Source organism: Chlorocebus sabaeus, chromosome 12, assembly GCF_047675955.1.
Source record: "Chlorocebus sabaeus isolate Y175 chromosome 12, mChlSab1.0.hap1, whole genome shotgun sequence".
NCBI lineage: Eukaryota > Metazoa > Chordata > Mammalia > Primates > Cercopithecidae > Chlorocebus > Chlorocebus sabaeus.
In genome coordinates, this window is record NC_132915.1 from 12,782,460 (window position 1) to 12,800,020 (window position 17,561).

The 17,561-nt window shown below is 40.1% G+C and overlaps 1 protein-coding gene across 5 annotated transcripts in view; it reads right to left on the bottom strand.

The window, feature by feature from the left end:
- NTRK2 (neurotrophic receptor tyrosine kinase 2) overlaps positions 1-17,561 on the bottom strand; it is a 369,088-nt gene that overhangs the window by 86,719 nt on the left and 264,808 nt on the right. For all 5 annotated transcript variants that reach the window (XM_037998574.2, XM_037998577.2, XM_037998575.2 and 2 more), the window contains one exon: positions 8,761-8,891. In XM_037998574.2, coding sequence (XP_037854502.2) covers positions 8,761-8,891 — 131 coding nt within the window. The remainder of the gene's footprint in view (positions 1-8,760; positions 8,892-17,561) is intronic.

Sequence of the window (17,561 nt, forward strand, 5' to 3'; positions counted from 1 at the left end):
AGATTATTATGGTAAGACCTCACTATGACCAATTCCCACCATAGTGTTTAAAACACAGAGGGAAATTTTAAAAAAACTCCCAAACCAGTCAACCAAGATGCATGAGAATGTTTGGTTAATATGCCTGAGTTCCTCTGGGTTAGGATCGCTGTGGCAAGATCTGCTGAAAATGGAGACTCTTTAGTCTCCTGATGGCTTCTGGATGTGCACTGTCCAATATGGTAGCCAACAGTCACAGGTGGCTAGTGATAATTTGAAATTTGGCAAGTCCAAATTGAGATGTATTTTACGTAAGAAACATCTAACAGATTTTGAGACCTTGCTACAAATAAGATAATGTAAACTATCTCATTAATATATTAATAATACATTGAAATGATAATATAGATATGTTGAGTTAAACTATATTGATAAAATAAGTTTCATATGTTTCTTTTTACATTTCAAATATGCATACTAGGAAGTTCAAAATTACCAATGTGACTTGCAATAGTGGCTCACATTATGCTTCTGTTGGACTTCATTGTTCTATAAAAGCCACCTCCATAGGCTATTAGTGAGCCAACCTCTTTCTGGGGAATGTTGGAAAACATTTCTAAACTACAAAATTGAGATAGAATTAAGGCAGACACACTTATAAGTTTGTTACAGGTGATTAACCACGCATTTAGAGCAAGCCTTGATCACAATGCTGCATGCTGCATGAACTTCTAACGATAGGATCTTTTCTAAAAATAGATAGAGGAAGTGTCTATCAAATTCTTAGAAAATTCAGCTTTGGAGGAGTGTGTTTTAATGAATTCATGGAAAGAACTTGGTAGAAATAAAATCTCAGAAACTAGAGAGAGTGCAATAGGTAGCTTCCCAACATCCCTACAAATGTAAAAACTCATTAAATGATTGTATGAAGACGATAATGATCACAAACACTCAGATAGTGCTTGCTATGTGCTAGAAAACAATACTCTGTGCATATCAACTCAGTTAGTTGTATATAACTCCTTTGACAGGACTTTAATTATGTACCAAGTGATAACCTCAAATACAGGATTTATGGTCAGGGTGTTCACTGCTATCTTTATTTTCTCAGTCATACTGGCTCTTCCAGCTCAGATCTAACAAGGCAACTATCCAAAGGGAAACAGGAGGTTAAGTTTTGATTCACATACTTTAAACTATTTGCAATAATATGGTCGTTAAAATAGACAGTTTATACTTGCATATTATATCAAGTTGCATATTAGAAATGTTATGTCTTTGTATGGGAAACTAAATCATAACAACTGTCAATTAGAGAAGTATTGAATCAAAAGAGAGTGAATCAGAAGTTGACCTCCAATGTGGACAAATGCAATATATTTACAGGCTTTAAATACACCAGCATAAAATTTTCCAATAAAATTTTGCTAGACATAAAGGAGCTGGTGGATCATGGTAGGCCATGGTTTGATTGGAAATTGGTTCATCATGTTAAAGTAAATGAAAAAGCAGCACAACTATTTCAATCCATACACTCCAGAGATACAAAAGTGTGAAACGAATCCTCCAGCTATGTTTGATGCCAGATGAGTCCTCATTAGAGTGAAATGCACTGTTTTGTTTTAGCTTTTCTGAAAATATGTGGATAAATAGAAGATAAGCCAGAAATGAGGGTCACCAAAGTGATTAACAAGACAAAAAACAGATCCCTGACCCAAGGTCTACAGTTGAAATTACTGGGAAAGGTATATTGATACAGGAACTTAATAATTGGGGCCTATCTAATTAAAATGCCTAACTCTCTATCTTACAGTGCACTCCTGCATGCCTGCGTACGCGCACACACACACTCTTGAGTGTGCACACCAGGAAAAGAATATATGTACCCAAAGAACAATAGAAATCTAGTCTATTAAGCAACATCTGGATAACAAAGACAATCACAGACACTATTACACTATTAAAAGTTTTACAGTTCCTGTTCCTAGATCCTTATAAGTGTAGAATTGTCAGTGCTTTCTGCAACATTATGTCATGTTGACACAAACTATTTTTTTAGAGTAACACTAAAAAATGTCTTCTTAAATAACTCATCTTTTCATCATCAATTTCCATTTTATGGGGACAAGTATTTCACATACCAATGTAAGTGGAAACATGGGAAGGAGGCATAGGAAGAGGGATGAATGGGAGAAGGACTTCACAATTAATGAAGATGTGAAAAGTGATATGGTGACTGTCATAAAAAATAAAAAGAAAGAACGAAAAGAGCCATCTGTCTTAGAAATAACCTTGCCTGGGTAGAGCACTTGAGTCAATTAACTCTTGATGCTTTTTCTCATCTGTTTTTTTTTTTTTTCCTAACTGTTCCAGAATTGGAGAATATGTGCTTTTCTTGTGAGCCCTTATACTGCTCTTGTACAGATTCTGAGAAAAATGGCTCTGGTTGCTTCCATTCCCAAAGGTGGCCTCTTCTGTACCATGTGACCACCTCAAATGATCAGATGGCAGGTAGGTGTCCTGGCATGAAGACTAAGTGGCATTGCAGATGACTAATTGGAAGAACTGGACCGTAGTATTTTCCTTCTTGGGTAATCAGCAAGTGAGTCATGGAGGCAGTGTGGGCAGTAGCTGGTATGAAAGCAGCAGGCAAATATTAGGGAGCAGCAAAGGCAAGAGACAGCTGCACTAAGCAGGGGAGCCCCAAGGAGATTCCCTGATGTCTCCTGCTGAGACAATGAAGAAGGGACAGTCACTAGTGCTGCCTCAGATCTTGAGTGAGCTTTCAGATACCAGCTCTTCCCATCACAGGGAGGTCATGCTCTCCTGCAATTCCCATTTGAGTTGGTCATCTTTCACTTTCTTCTGTCAGATCTCTTTCTCCCTTCTTTTGGTTATAGCATCTCTAATATTCCTCCAGGGAACCAATACTTCCCCACGTTCAGTCCATATGGATTGGGTAGAATGGACCCCAACTTTCATTTCCAAGGGTGGGTATGTGACCCAGGCCTGGATAATCAGAATATTCCATTTCTCTGGCCAGAGGGTCTGGTGACACAGCCCAAGATAAGCCAATAGGAGTCATCCCTTGGATTTTGCATCGCTGTTTGGAAGGAGGAGCTCTCTTTCTTTTGAGTTGCTGGCAGGGCAGGATCTAAGCCCTGAGTCATCACTGTCAAGTCTTTAGCAAATGTGGAAATAAACTGCCTGAGACTTAAGCCAATACCAAGGGAAGCAGAGCCAAGGGATGGAGAAGATGAGAAAAAGGATTGTTCATTCCCTGGATCTAGTAGTTCCTGAAAGCTGGGATAACCGTAGGTAGGTTTTCTAGTAGCATGGATTTCTAGAAGCCAATAAATTCCTTTTTCTGCTTAAGCCAGCTTGAGTTGGGTTTCCAATGAACATAATATTGTTCTTTTTATAAAATATTATAAAAGTTCTTTTTATAATACTTTGCTTGTATTACCCTGAGGCCTAAACACTCCCTCAAGAATCTAGTATATCTTATTTCCACTTATTCCCTTGAATTAAATTTCTACTTGGGAAAATATGAACATGTCTTGCATCCTTCCATACAAACAACAGAACTAAGACACTCCTTTATATTATTTTATAAGTGTCATTATGTTGGATTTCCTGAATTTGGTTCACCAGAGCACATGTAAAATTCAATAAATGAAACCGTGGTGCCCAATGAGCACTGGACTGTGTTTAAGTCCCAGGTCTGACATTGACATTAAATGATCTCTTTTAAGCTATGTGACCTTAGATGGGTCATTTGTCTTCTTTGGATTCCTGTTTCTTCATTGGCAAAATGGTGGAGTTAAGCTAAAGAATATCAATATTAGCTCTCTATATCTATACAGTGATTCAATCACTTCTAAAATAATTTCTTGTTAGGTTACATTATTCTATATATATATATCATCTTTACAGTTTCTTTCAGCTATAAAAGTCTGTGACTATCAATAGATCATCAAATTATTATTATTTTTTTTTTGAGCTGGGGTCTCACTCTGTCACCCAGGGTGGAATGCAGTGGTGCAGCCTCAGCTCACTACAACCTCTGCCTCCCAGGCTCAAGCAATCCTCCCACTTCAGTCTCCCAAGTAGCTGGGACCATAGGTGTGTGCCACCACACTCAGCTAATTTTTTTGTATTTTTTGTAGAGATGGGGTTTCATCATGTTGCCCAGGCTGGTCTTGAACTCCTGAGCTCAAGCAATTCATCCGTCTTGGCCTCCCAAAGTGCTGGGATGACAGGTGTGAGTCATCACACCTGGCCCAACTCTCCAATTATCTAAAGGCTATTAGTTTCATGATCTTTTTGTTCTTCCATGCACCCACCCATCCATTCCTTCATTCATTCAACAAGCATTTACTGCATACTACTATATATGAGGCAATGTGCTAAAAGGCACTATTGTCATCCTGGGGAATATGCCACTCTACTAAAGGAGACAGACATTCAATGCCATTCATTAAATAAGCCCAGAAATACATATATAATTTTAAAATATTAACAAATGCTATAAAGGACAAGTACATATGTTTTAATAGCAAATATCATGGAGATGTGACCTAGATGGAGGTGCAAGCAAGGGACATCTTCCCCAAGAGGGACAACTTGAATTGAGAGGTGATGGGTGGGTGGGAGTTACCTGGACCAAGAGGCTGGGTAGGGGCCATCCCAACACGGAAATGGAAGAAACATGTTGGATGCCACATGGGGCCTGCCTCATTATGTGCTAGAGGGTTTATCAGAAAACTTTTCCAAACTCTTGGTGGAGAAAAACATCATCATTTTCTCTGTTGACAAGAAAGAATTCAGGAACATGAAAAGCAAAAATCCTAAGTCAGATTCCAATGAAAGTGCTTGCTGAAGTCAAATTTTACCATTTTTTATCTTGCCAAGTCTTCTTCCTGTGCAACACCTCTGACTCACTTTAACTTACACCTTGGGGAAGTCACTCGACTTCCTTGAGTCTCAGTTTTCTCATCCATAAAACATGAGGCTTGGGTTATATATGTGATTTCTAAGGTCTCTCTCCTATTCAGCATTTTTTGTTTCTAGAAATACACCTGAGTTAGTGGGGAGGGGAGGAGAGACCATGAATCCCACAATGCACACTTGTGGATATATTTAAAAAGCAAAAATCAGTGTGGATTCATAGTACAAGGAAATGTTATAGGAATTGCAGCTTTGGAAATACAGGTTGGATGGAGCCAAAAATAGCTAATGCATCCACAGTTAATGCAGGGAAACTGCGATGAAGCGTTTCCTTGGCAATTGACTTACTTAAAGGTAAAGTAACTCAGTTTGATCAAAGACTGGTTTCTCTGCTTCTCCTCCTCTCTATGGGTTCTTTTATTATAACTCAGTGCAAAGGGGAAAAAAATGGTTGATAGATCCATTTCACTAAAAAAATAAAGATCATCCAAAAATATCAGGAAAGGGACAATCCAGTTGGATCCAAACAAGCAGATACTCTGATGGGAGAGGATGCTCAGCTCTGTGTGCCCTCGAGTGTCATGCACATGCCTTAGGATCACTTCTACCCTAAATCTCTTCCTATGGATCCCTCAAGCTCTTAAATCTTCAACACCAGAATTTACAGTAATCTGACATCTGTCAATCCGAACAGAAAGCCTTAGATTTCACACCAGAGTCAGCTCCTTCTAGAGAAGGAAAAAGGACAATAGCTGCTATTTCTTAGCATGCATAATCAATGCTGCAGGGGTTGCTAAGCAACAGCAGAAAGGCTGTCAAACATCCCTGGGTGTCTCCAATGGAAGAGGAGCAAGCCCGGCAGTCACTCCACAGAGGTGAGAAGCTGTGCAGTCCCCGGCAGCTGCATTCAGTTGGTTTCTTTCCTTTAAAAAATCCCTTCATTGTGGTCAGGGCTGAACCATAGACATTTTCTTCCCAGACTCCTTTGGATAGTCTTTGAATACACTTTCAATAGGCCTAAAGCCCTAAAAATGAGCAGGTCAGCCTGGCGAGTGACAGCTCTGTGAAAAGTCCACGGGTTATTCTGATCCAATTCACCCTGGAGCTTGTGGAAGGTCCAGCCAGTCCCTTACATGTCTGCAGCCTCTGAATCCCAGAGGGTTGAAATAAACATCCTCTCTGAAGCTCGAAATTACTCTAGCAAACACAAGCAAAACCTCCCATTTCAAAAAAAAATATATTCACATGTAAGGTCACTGACATGAAACTTCTTAGGTTTGTGACCATGAAGTTAGAATGAATTTTTAGTCTGCAGGCACTTTGTCTTCCTTATCTGAGATGATAGATGATAGTTTCATTTGAATTTCAACAAGAATGAAACTAGCAAAGAGAAGAGTTGGGATTTAACAAAGAATCAAATCCCGTTTTTCCTTTTTTAAAAGCAGTGTTGATTAAAGAAACACTCATCATAGGCCATTACTTTGCAAATACTTGGCAAAGACAGGAGGTATGTGAAGCCTAGGCCCTAGGTCTGGTTCAGAGGTGGAACTAGGAATGTGACTGGGATACAAACCAGAGAGGGGCCTCACTGACAGTGGTAATGGGACATATGCCCAAACAGAAGCATGCCGTGGGCAGGAAAGTGAAATGGCATAAGATATCTTTTAAGGCCAACCCAGGTACCAGGCTAAACCTCACTGTCACCAGCTGACTCCTCACTGTTAGTTGTTAGCCCTGAAGTCCTGTTTGAGCATAGGTTTGGAAGGAAATGTAACACATAAGCTGAGGGTGCCCTAGATTCAGCTACACAACACACTCTCGTTAAAGGTATTTCAAGAAGTACAGAGAAGTAGGCACAGGGCAAGAAGTGGTACTAAGATGAAAGGCCATATCCACTGAGAAATCTGTTGCCTCTATCTCTGTATCTTCCTGAGGTTTCTCAGCTATTTCTACACTCTCATCTAGGATTCCCTAGTCTCCCAGGATTTCTTTACATTCAAAGAGTCCATCTTGTGACACCAGGAAGTGAATGCAGAGTCTGAAGGTCTGACTTAGCTTCCTGGGTGGCAGTACAAAATGTGGGCCCAGAACACGAAACCAGGGTCTTAAGTTTCTTGTCTATAATACATGGCTAGCCTAGGATTAGATGTTCCCAAAGATTCTTCCAACTCTAACATGTGATCCAACTATGAATTTACAAAAATAGAGCTACCTTTTGGTCTCATTCAACCAAAATGGGGAAAAAAAGATACAGTAAGAAGAAAACAGAGACTGCAGATTTAACACTGCCAAATGTTCTGAACATTTTGTGCTAAACAATGACAAACAAAACTTTCTGAGTAAGTAAAAGAAAAGAGGAAGTAATAGCAAAAGCAAGAATTAAACATCTCCAGAATGACTGCAGGATTCTCACTTTGCCACCTTCTACTCCATTCAACCTCACATCTCTCTAGGATCTCCTTCCTCTCCTCTCTACTCTCTCTCTCTCCTGCTCCATTTGCCCATCTTGGGAAGATGATGTTTATTTGAAAAATGTTTACATTTATCATTCCTAGGAAGGTCTGTTCTTTATTCACCCCAAAGTGCAGAGTTTAGGAGTCTTCTCTGAGAGTTTAGGAGTATCGTGCCGCCTTGGTTAGTTGTTTTTGATGACAAAGAAAGCAAATGTACAGTTTTTCTATTTGGATAAACTTTAATAGAAACCATTTAGTCTGCCGGATGACTCCAAGAATAATTTTATTTCTCAGTTGCCCATTATGTATGTACTGAAACATTTTAACGTTAAGTATAACAGTAACGGAATAGACTCCTGATTTTCTAAAATGAAAAGTTGTCCTGGTTATAACTAATAAATAAATGCCATTTGTAAAAATGTTTCCTGTTTGGCAGAAATAAAATACAGCAAAAAATTCAATCATCTTATATTAAGTCAAGAACTTATATTTTATTACATTAGCCATGTCCATATTCATTTAGAACTTAATTCATTTTATAAATATATGCCTCTTTTAAGTGTTTATATATATATATATATATAAAAAAACTCATTATTTTGGTGAGTTAAAAAAATTTTTGAAAAAAAATACGCAAAATACCTGAAGCCTTTTGTGCTATTTTTGTTAATTCGTGTGTTTTAGAGAGCTCAGTGGAAATTGTATGCCTTTCAATCATAATGCTTATCTTATTTGAGACCAAGACTCCTTTTTGAGTTTGGGAGGACATGACTGTGATGGACGACTTTCGGTCTTCCTTGTTTTAGTAAAACCACCAAGTCTCTGTGGGTGGTGAATTTCACAGGAGATGCCATCCAGCACTGGATGAAATCATGCCTGTGCTATATAAAACCCTGGAGATTTGTACGCATCTGGGAGGGTCAAGGTAGAGAATTGAGTGGTACAGAGGCTGACAGGGGAAGTGAAGTCCACAATCCTTCCTTCCAGAACCATAAACCTGACACAAGCTTCAGCTGAGCTTGGCACAAGCACCGAACAATTTGAGGAGACACATGTGAGTCTTCAGGACTCAGCTGGTCAAATTATCTTTGGCCCCACTGACTTCCATCCAAAATTCAGTTAGTATGGACTTGGAAGAGTACTCAGAGCTCCTCACAGCCTGCAGATTTGTCAGTGGGCCCTGAGAAGAACCTCTGACAGTTGGATGTGCCCCAAATGTCCTTTCGACTGTCCATTTAGTTTAAAGGAATTTGGATACATCCACCATAGCAGGAACGATTTGCTCCTGCATTGGCCACCAAAATATAATAAAATGGAGTTAAATTTCCACACATAAGTGTGATCATGGTTAATGAGACATTCTGGAACGTTCTCTTACCTTCACTGCCACCAAGATCTTGTCCTGCTCAGGACAGAGGTTATAGCATTCAGCTAGGAACACTTTTCCAAAGGCTCCTTCGCCTAGCTCCCTTTTCAGAACAATGTTATGTCGCTTGATGTGCTGAACAACTGCAAAACAAAGACAGAATGCAAATTGGAATTGAAGCACACGGAGGTGAAGGCAGCAGGTCAGGAGTTGGTGGCCTGTACCTGAGCTTCCAGGCCCAAGAGTCTCTCCTCTGCACAGTGAACCAAAAAGGCTGGGTGTCCATCTTCACAGTCCGCCCCAAATGGCTGGGAGAAGGTTTCATCACCTTATTCTCCAGAACTCAATTATTGTTTCTGATAAAACTAAAGTAGATACCTAGTTGCTGACTGCAAAATATCCTTGATAAACTTTATAGACTAAAAAAGGGGAGAATGAGAAATTCACATTAATGGCAGGCTTCTTATAAGCCAGATGCTTTGCATATATTTGTTAGTAGTGTGTCCAGTGGGGCAAAGCAGAGAGATAGCTAGCAATCCTGAATTCCTGGTTAAGCCATCTCAGATTCCTAAGGGAGATAGAGTCAGAGGAAACAAAAGGAAAATGCAAGATCTGTGCATTGTTAATTAAGGTTTTGGCCTCACTCAGTTTTAGCCTTCTGGCGGAGTGAGCTAAAATACGGCTGGGCCTCACTGACTTCCTTTGTTTGGATCAGAAACATCTAGACGTCTGCACTAAAGACTAGCATCCTTAGCCTTGTTTTAAAATCATGGCTCAGTCTTGGCTCTCCAAGGCCAAGAAGAGACAAAAACAGATGAATCCCAGGACAAGAGAATGTTCCTCCCTACAGTCTGGAGCAGCGATGGCTCAAGTCTTTCATCCATACACGCTCTTGGTGCACAAGGCAGGAGGCAGTTAAGGGCCCTCAGAAGCTCATTGGCTGCAAGGTGGAAACCAGAGAGGGAGCACACCAAAGGACAGGGGTCATGGAGGAGAGGCCCACAAGGGCACCCTGCAGAGGACAGAAGTACATGCGAGCTGTGCCTCCTCACTCAGCACATTAAATGCTGAGTCCCTTAGCACGGGAGTTCCACCGGGTCTTGGCTGGTATTGTTTTCTGAACTCCTTGTTGCTGAATGGTAGTGCAAAACGCCCTCTAGAGCTTGGAATGTGTGGTCAACTATATTCTCTCATGTCATTCTCACAATCCTGTGACAGAATCCTCTCCGCATTTTACAAGTGGGAAAATAGTCTGCAGGAATTTCCAAGATTCACAGTCTGGGAATGGAATTGGGATTTGGACCCAAATCTGTCTGATTCCAGAGTTCATGTCTTTTCTTCTACTTTACAAAGTCTCTTTTCAATTGTAAATTGCATGAGCAGAGATTTGATTTATAAGAGAAATAGAGAAAAACATAAAAACAATTGCCAGGCTTCCTCTCTGCTTAGTTCATCCTTCAAGGCCCCGTTCAAATTCTTATTCTCTCATAGAGCTTTCCAGGACCACTTTGACCACCAAAGACCTCTTTCTCTGAACTGACATTCTATCATGGCTTGATTGTATTCTGATGTATCCCCCAATTATATCACATCTGTAAGCTCCCAAGGTTAAGAGCAAGCCCTAAATATCTCCTGATGCCTCGTGCAACTCAAAGTAGAGATACAGTACTGAGGTGTAATTTGATAACATTTTTCAAATTTAGTTGATTGTGAACTGCATTATAAGGAAATATAAACCATATCTCTGCCGTTTAAACTGCAGTAAATAATAATAATCAAATGGATACCTATGAACCCACCATCCCATTTAAGAAATAGAATATCACCAGTAACTTCGAAGCACCAATGTGTTCTTTCCTGATTGTACCTACATTCTTACTTATCTCCCACAGGTAACTATCCTCTTGAATTTTGTCTTAATCATTTCCCTTGTAAGTTTCTTACCAGTGCTACATCTCTAACAAGAGCTTGTTCAGCTTCACCTGTTTTCGAACCTACGTTAAACGGAGTTCTACAGTACGAATTGTTGCAGGTCTCGCATCCCTCTCAACAGTGTCCTTGAGATTGGTTGTATTGTGTGTGTAGCAGGAATTACTTCCCTCATACCACCGTGTAAGATTCTATGGAAGGACGATACCACCGTTTATCCATCCATTCCATGTTGATGGATAGCCTGCTCAGTTTCTTTTTGGACACAACTTTATAGAAAATGCAAGTGGTAATTAAGATTTTGATTTAATAGGATTTTTTTTCCCCCTTGATAATTCATGTGGTTCGGAGCTGTGAATGCCTCTGTGAGCCTCTGGGAACTCAGGGTGATAAAAATCAAAAGGTCTTTTTATGAGCAACAATATTGATGAATATAAGAACGTATATTAATTTCTCATGCTCCAGTGGTGACGCCTGAATTGGAGAGAAATGTGTTCATTAGGGAGAGTGCCCATATAAAGACACAAATGTAATTCTTGCAGATAATTAGCTGCCCTATTTAAATCTAATATTTAACTCCCTGGTTGTCACATGTTCATTGGGAATTAAATTCCCACTTGATTTACTTCTCACTCTAACACAGAGCAAGGCAAGTATTTAACTTTTTTTTTTTTTTTTTTTGGTATTTGATTACATACCTTCTATCTTTTCATAGTCCAAGCAGGAGAAAATTTTGGTGGAAAGTAAGTTTTTAAGGTCAAAGCCACAATTTCATCATTTCCAAAACTAAAATTGATTAAAGCGGTTTTCCCATGTTGACCTTGAAAGTAGGAAATGTGCATCTTTTCTTTAGGAAATGGGCTACTATATTTGCATTTATCTGCTTTGGTACAATTTGGGGCACTGATATCTGAGCAGTGTCCTTTTGCCAGTGTATTATCTCTACATGGAATAAATTTCTCTCTCTTTTTTTTGAGACAGAATCTTGCTCTGTCACCCAGGCTGGAGTGCAGTGGCACAATCTCGGCTCACTGCAACCTCTGCCTCCCAGGTTCAAGGGATTCTTCTGCCTCAGCATCCCGAATAGCTGGGACTACAGGTGTGCGCCACCACGCCCAGCTAATTTTTTTTGTATTTTTAGTAGAGACGGGGTTTCACCATATTGGCCAGGCTGATCTCAAACTCCTGACCTCGTGCTCCACCCACCTCAGCCTCCCAAAGTGCTGGGATTACAGGCATGAGCCACCGCACCTGGCCAAATTTCTGTTTTATAAGACTGAGCTACTTAGGGCACAGATAACAATTTTGTATTTGTATTCCTGACAGGTCCTCACAGTGCTGTGCATACAACTGGTGCTTTATAAATATCTGTGAAAAAATACGTTTAATAATAATAGTGACAGAAAAATAGTACTTGACTATGTTATTTGAGTTAATTGAGGTCAACTCTTTTAAATATGTAGGTGATAAAGTAGCTCAATTCTCTAAGACGGCAGGAGTGGGAAGAACATCTAATCTGAAACTTTCACATCATTGAGCTAAGAACATCTTCCCATTCTCCTCTAAGAAGGTATCAAAACTCATCCCAATTTGCCCATTTTCCATTTCCCTACAACACCACAGGAAGTCCCTGGTTATCCAGACACTATCCTCCCAACGTGGCTCGCTCATGCCTCTTCAGCTCCCCTGGACACTCTTCCACGGTGTACTCTGAGCTCAGTGACTCCACAAGCTCCTTATTTCCTCAACTCTTCTTAAACATCTCTTTACCTCCCTGATTTAAATAAAACCTCGGCAATGTGCCAAGGATGCCCAAGCCTCTCAATTGGATGCCATCTCTATCTCTCATCCCCTGGTACTTCAGGGCCTGCACACCTGATTTCTGATCCTTTACTCCCTCTCCCTCCCGCGAGAGCCCCAGCTGTCTTGAAGCTTCTGTTTTAGGGAGGCATTAGCCTGCACCACCTCTGCTGAGATCTCAGTTGCTCCTCTCACCCACTGAGCTCTGGGCCCACATTTTCCCTCTCCACCTTACCAGTGCCTTCCTTCTCAGGGCCTGAGCTCAGAAAGACTCAGTAACTTGCCTAAGCTGTAACAACACTGGGCTGCCATTTCTCCTGCACCTTTCAACAGTGGAGCTAACAGGCCAGACATCCAAAGGTTTTAGTTTGGCTGATTATGTGACATTAGGCTAACTTTTCCTGAGAGTAAGACTTTAGTAATGAAGGAAGCAATGCCCTAGTTCACATTCTGGTCAAACTCCTATCTCACTGTGGTCTAAGACTTTGAATATCACTGTCTTGAAGGGCTCTATGGACATTTTTGATTCCCTTTACACAAAATATCCTGAGTGAAGCATGCCTAAGGATTCTGTGATAAATATTATATAAGCATGCAAAATTCTCACATGCTTCCTTTCTCTGTGGTCAGCCAATTCACTGCTCGTAACTTTGGAGACTTGAGCAAAATCACCTTAAACCCAACATAAACAACTGTAACAAGAAATAAATAAGAGGCTGGGTGGTGTGGTGGCTGACGTCTGTAATCCCAGCACTTTGGGAGGCTGAGGTGGGCAGATCACTTGAGGTCAGGAGTTTGAGACCAGCTGGCCAACGTGGTGAAACCCTGTCTCTATTAAAACCACAAAAATTAAATGGGTGTGGTGGCACGCACCTGTAATCACAGCTACCTGGGAGACTGAGGCAGGAGAATTGTTTGAATCTGGGAGGCAGAGTTTGCAGTGAGCAGGGATCATGCATGCCACTGCACTCCAGCCTGGGGACAGAACAGAATAAGACTCTGTCTCAAATTAAAAAAAAAAAAAAAAAAAGAAGTCCAAACTCTACCATGAATGACTTCCTAGATTTGAAGGAAAACTAAAAAAATCACTGATTAAAAAAAAAAAAAGTTTTATAGAAAAATTTCTTCTTAAAATTCACCCTGCTACAGGAAAAGGAGGAATCAAATAGGAGCTGTAGGAAATACACCACCAAACTCATGTGATTGGCACCCTGTCTGGACAACCCTGTCACTGACAGAATTTTTCAGAATGGAAATGTGGTGCCCTTGGTCATTTGTCCCATGAGTACCAGAAGTGAACTGACTTCCGGCTTTGTGTTAGTATCACATTAGAGTCCTGAAAAATGCATTGTGTCGCAATGTGTCTTTGGCAGTTGACATAGATGCCTGTGGTTTCAGATTGCTTAAATCAAATTTCTGGTATAGATTCCTCCCAGAAGTACATATTCTATATATACACACAGGCAATAGATAAAGTATTACTCCACGTCTATACCCATTGCTATGAAATCTAAAACTAATAAAAAATAAATATAACTTTATTCATTTAAGGTCTCAGATAGGAAATGTGTCTTTCCCATTTCCTCAATAATGGAGTTTCACAGATACTGTTGGTCCAGTGGACATATTCCACTAAACATGTGGACTTTCAACAGAGACATTTATTCAGTATCTGATATAGGCCAAGGACAAAGTAACCTGCAGTTAAAAAGTGAGAGATCTTAAAGTTTTCAGGAGAAAGATTAAAAGTAATATACTCTAGAAGATAATGTTCTGTACTGGAGTTCCCGAAATTCTCTCTCTCAGTTTCCCTGTGGTCCTAAATGCAGAGCCTGCCTTCAGCACTTCCATCTCCCAGGACTTAATATTGTGATAGGAAGAGAACTTAAAGATCACTGAGACTGGCTCCCTCGAGTTTGACAGATCAGAGAGAGGCTTGGCACAGTGACATGACTTTCCTGGGGCCACACAGCTAGAAGGTGACTGAGCTAGGATTCAGGTTCCCTCCCTCTCAGAAGAGCAACCCTTGGACTCTGAAATACAGGACCCTGATTGGTACTGAAGACAGAGAGGGTTTCCTGACATTAAAATGAAAACGGGCGTTTCATTTAGTTAATATCTTTTCTACTAGAAATACTTGAAACACTCATGTTTATCATCTGAAATGAGTTAAACATCTCATAATAAACAATTTCATTAGAAAACTACTGATAAATATAAAATATGAATGTTAAAAGCAGAATGTAAACATTAAATACTTCAAAAAATGCTTGAACATGATATAAAATAAAATTAACAAAAATGATTTTCCAAATATCTTGATGTTTTAGCAGCATAGTGAATCAGGTAAAATCACCCACCTTATAAAAACAAATTTGTGTGAAAGATAGAAACTATGTTTTAAAGTTTCACATACATTTTTATTAAGATACAAGTTGGTACTAAATTAAAAAATAAATGCAATTAAGACCACAGACATAAAACACACCAGAACAAGAAAAGGCTAAATATTCATAAATAATATTAAGGATGAAATAGAGCATGTAACAAGACTGAGCCACTCTGAAGCACTTCTCAGCAAAAATTCCCAATGTGCATTATCATCAATTAATTTCATATCCCTCTGAATGAGGTCAATAGCCACACTTATTTTACAGATGACACCTCAGTTAATTGACTTACTTGTGGCCATAGAGCAATCCACTACTTATCCTTTCCCAAGTACTATTTCCAATGAAATGAGGAAATAGGGAGGGAAAAGGGTGCCTAACTAGTGATGATTGCTATTATGGGCCAGAGAATGTGCTGAGAGACTTACAAGACTTATCATTTGGCATAGCAATCTGGAAGGGTATTATTACCTCCATTTTCCGACTAAGGAAAAAAAGAGGAGGATTGGATTAGCTAAATAACTCATATGAGATTATACAATTAGTAACAAGCAGAGTTTGAATTTTTTCCACTACAACATCCCTTGTCTTGGCCTTAGAAAAAACAAAGTGAAAGAGAGAGCGTATGAGTTCAGCTGTGCCTCTCTAGGGAGTCAGGAGTCTATTTCTATCAATTTAGTTCAATAAACTTTTACTATTCACCTACTAAAAGTGCCTCGGCATTTTTCTAGGGCCTAGAAAAAGAGAAGAGTAAAATAATCCCTGTCTTCAAGGACCTTATAACCTAAAGGGCAGAAAAACCAATGTACATATATCTTTCATGCCATTTACTTACATCTTTGCTCCATTCACAAAATATTTTAGGTACTGTAAATGACACAAAGAAAAACAGAAACTTTAATAATAACTGAAGTCAAGAGACATAAAATAGGAAGTTAAGACAAAGCGTTAAGTAGAAATGCAAGTATGCAGACTCTAGGGTCCACAGTGGTTATTAAACTTAAGTCATAATTTGATCTTAAGCTTGCTGGCAGGCAGGAGAAGCCAAAAAGAAAACACAATAATTTACAAAATTTTGGCTACTCATAAATAAGAACACAGGGATCCCTTCTGGGACATAAGATTCTTCATGACAGTTTGTTTTTAAAGGAACATATCAAATATTTTACACAAGGGATGTTGATAGGCACAATGATCAATGTCCTCAAAAATGTCTCCAGAGTCAGAAGTAAGTTTCCTAAAAATAGTTCTCATGACAGAGATCACATGACACAAAAGCTATCTTCAGCCAAGGCATTGTACAAGGAGTCCACAGCTCTTATCATAATGGCATTAAAATAAACACCTACAAGCATGCTCAAGAATGCTTTGGGTATGGAGTTGACAAATAGGTGTAATTTCCCCTAATCCACTGCTGAGCCTGGAATACATGAGACAACCAAAACTATTTTATGAACAAATAATAACACAAACATGTAAAAATAGATGAGTAATCGAACAAGAGGAAAAAAAAATGGTGAGGAAGAGAACACTTAAGAGGGGAGAAGAGAAAGAACCAGGATGAGGAAAAAGAAAAGTCCAGAGTGGATTTAGGAAAGAGTGATTTATCTTGGTTTTAGCTAAAGAGGAACAGCAGGCAACATGCCATAAAAAAAAGAAACTGGGCCAGGTGCAGTGGCTCACACCTGTAATCCCAGTACTTTGGGAGGCCGAGGTGGGCGGATCACCTGAGGTCAGGAGTTCAAGGCCAGCCTGACCAACATGGAGAAACCCCATTTCTACTAAAAATTCAAAATTAGCCAGGCGTGGTGGCGCATGCCTGTAATCCCAGCTACTTGGGAGGCTGAGGGAGGAAAATCACTTGAACCGGGAAGGCAGAGGTTGCAGTGAGCCGAGATTGCATCATTGCACTCCAGCAAAACTCCATTTCAAAAAAGAAAGAAAGAAGGAAGGAAAGAAAGAAAGAGAGAGGGGAAGGACAAAAGGAAGGAAGGAAGGAAGGAAGGAAGGAAGGAAGGAAGGAAAGAAAAAGAAAGAAAGAAAGAAAGAAAGAAAGAGACTGAATTATGGAGGGCTTTGAATATCTCACTAAGTAGTTTAGACAAGTTCTGGCACTAATAGGCCGGGCGCGGTGGCTCAGGCCTGTAATCCCAGCACTTTGGGAGGCCGAGATGGGCGGATCACGAGGTCAGGAGATCGAGACCATCCTGGCTAACACGGTGAAACCCCTGTCTCTACTAAAAAAATTCAAAAAACTAGCCAGGCGAGGTGGTGGGCACCTGCAGTCCCAGCTACTGGGGAGGCTGAGGCAGGAGAATGGCATGAACCCGGGAGGCGGAGCTTGCAGTGAGCCCAGATCGCGCCACAGCACTCCAGCCTGGGCGACAGAGCGAGACTCCGTCTCAAAAAAAAAAAAAAAAAAAAGTTCTGGCACTAATAAATATGACTTCCTTCTCTGTGCCTCCCCTTCCTCATTGTTAAATAGGGGAGTTTGGGCTACATGGCATTTTAGGTCTGCCCCAGCTCACACGCTCCACAGCCATGAGTCTATGATTTTACATTATAAATGTGAGTCCTGGGGAGCTGTTGAAGATCTTTGAGCATGGTAAGAAGTGATCAGGGCAAGTCTTTAGAGAGATTCATCTGGCTGGACTAAAACTGGAAGCAAGGAAGCCAGTTAGGGCATAGCACTAG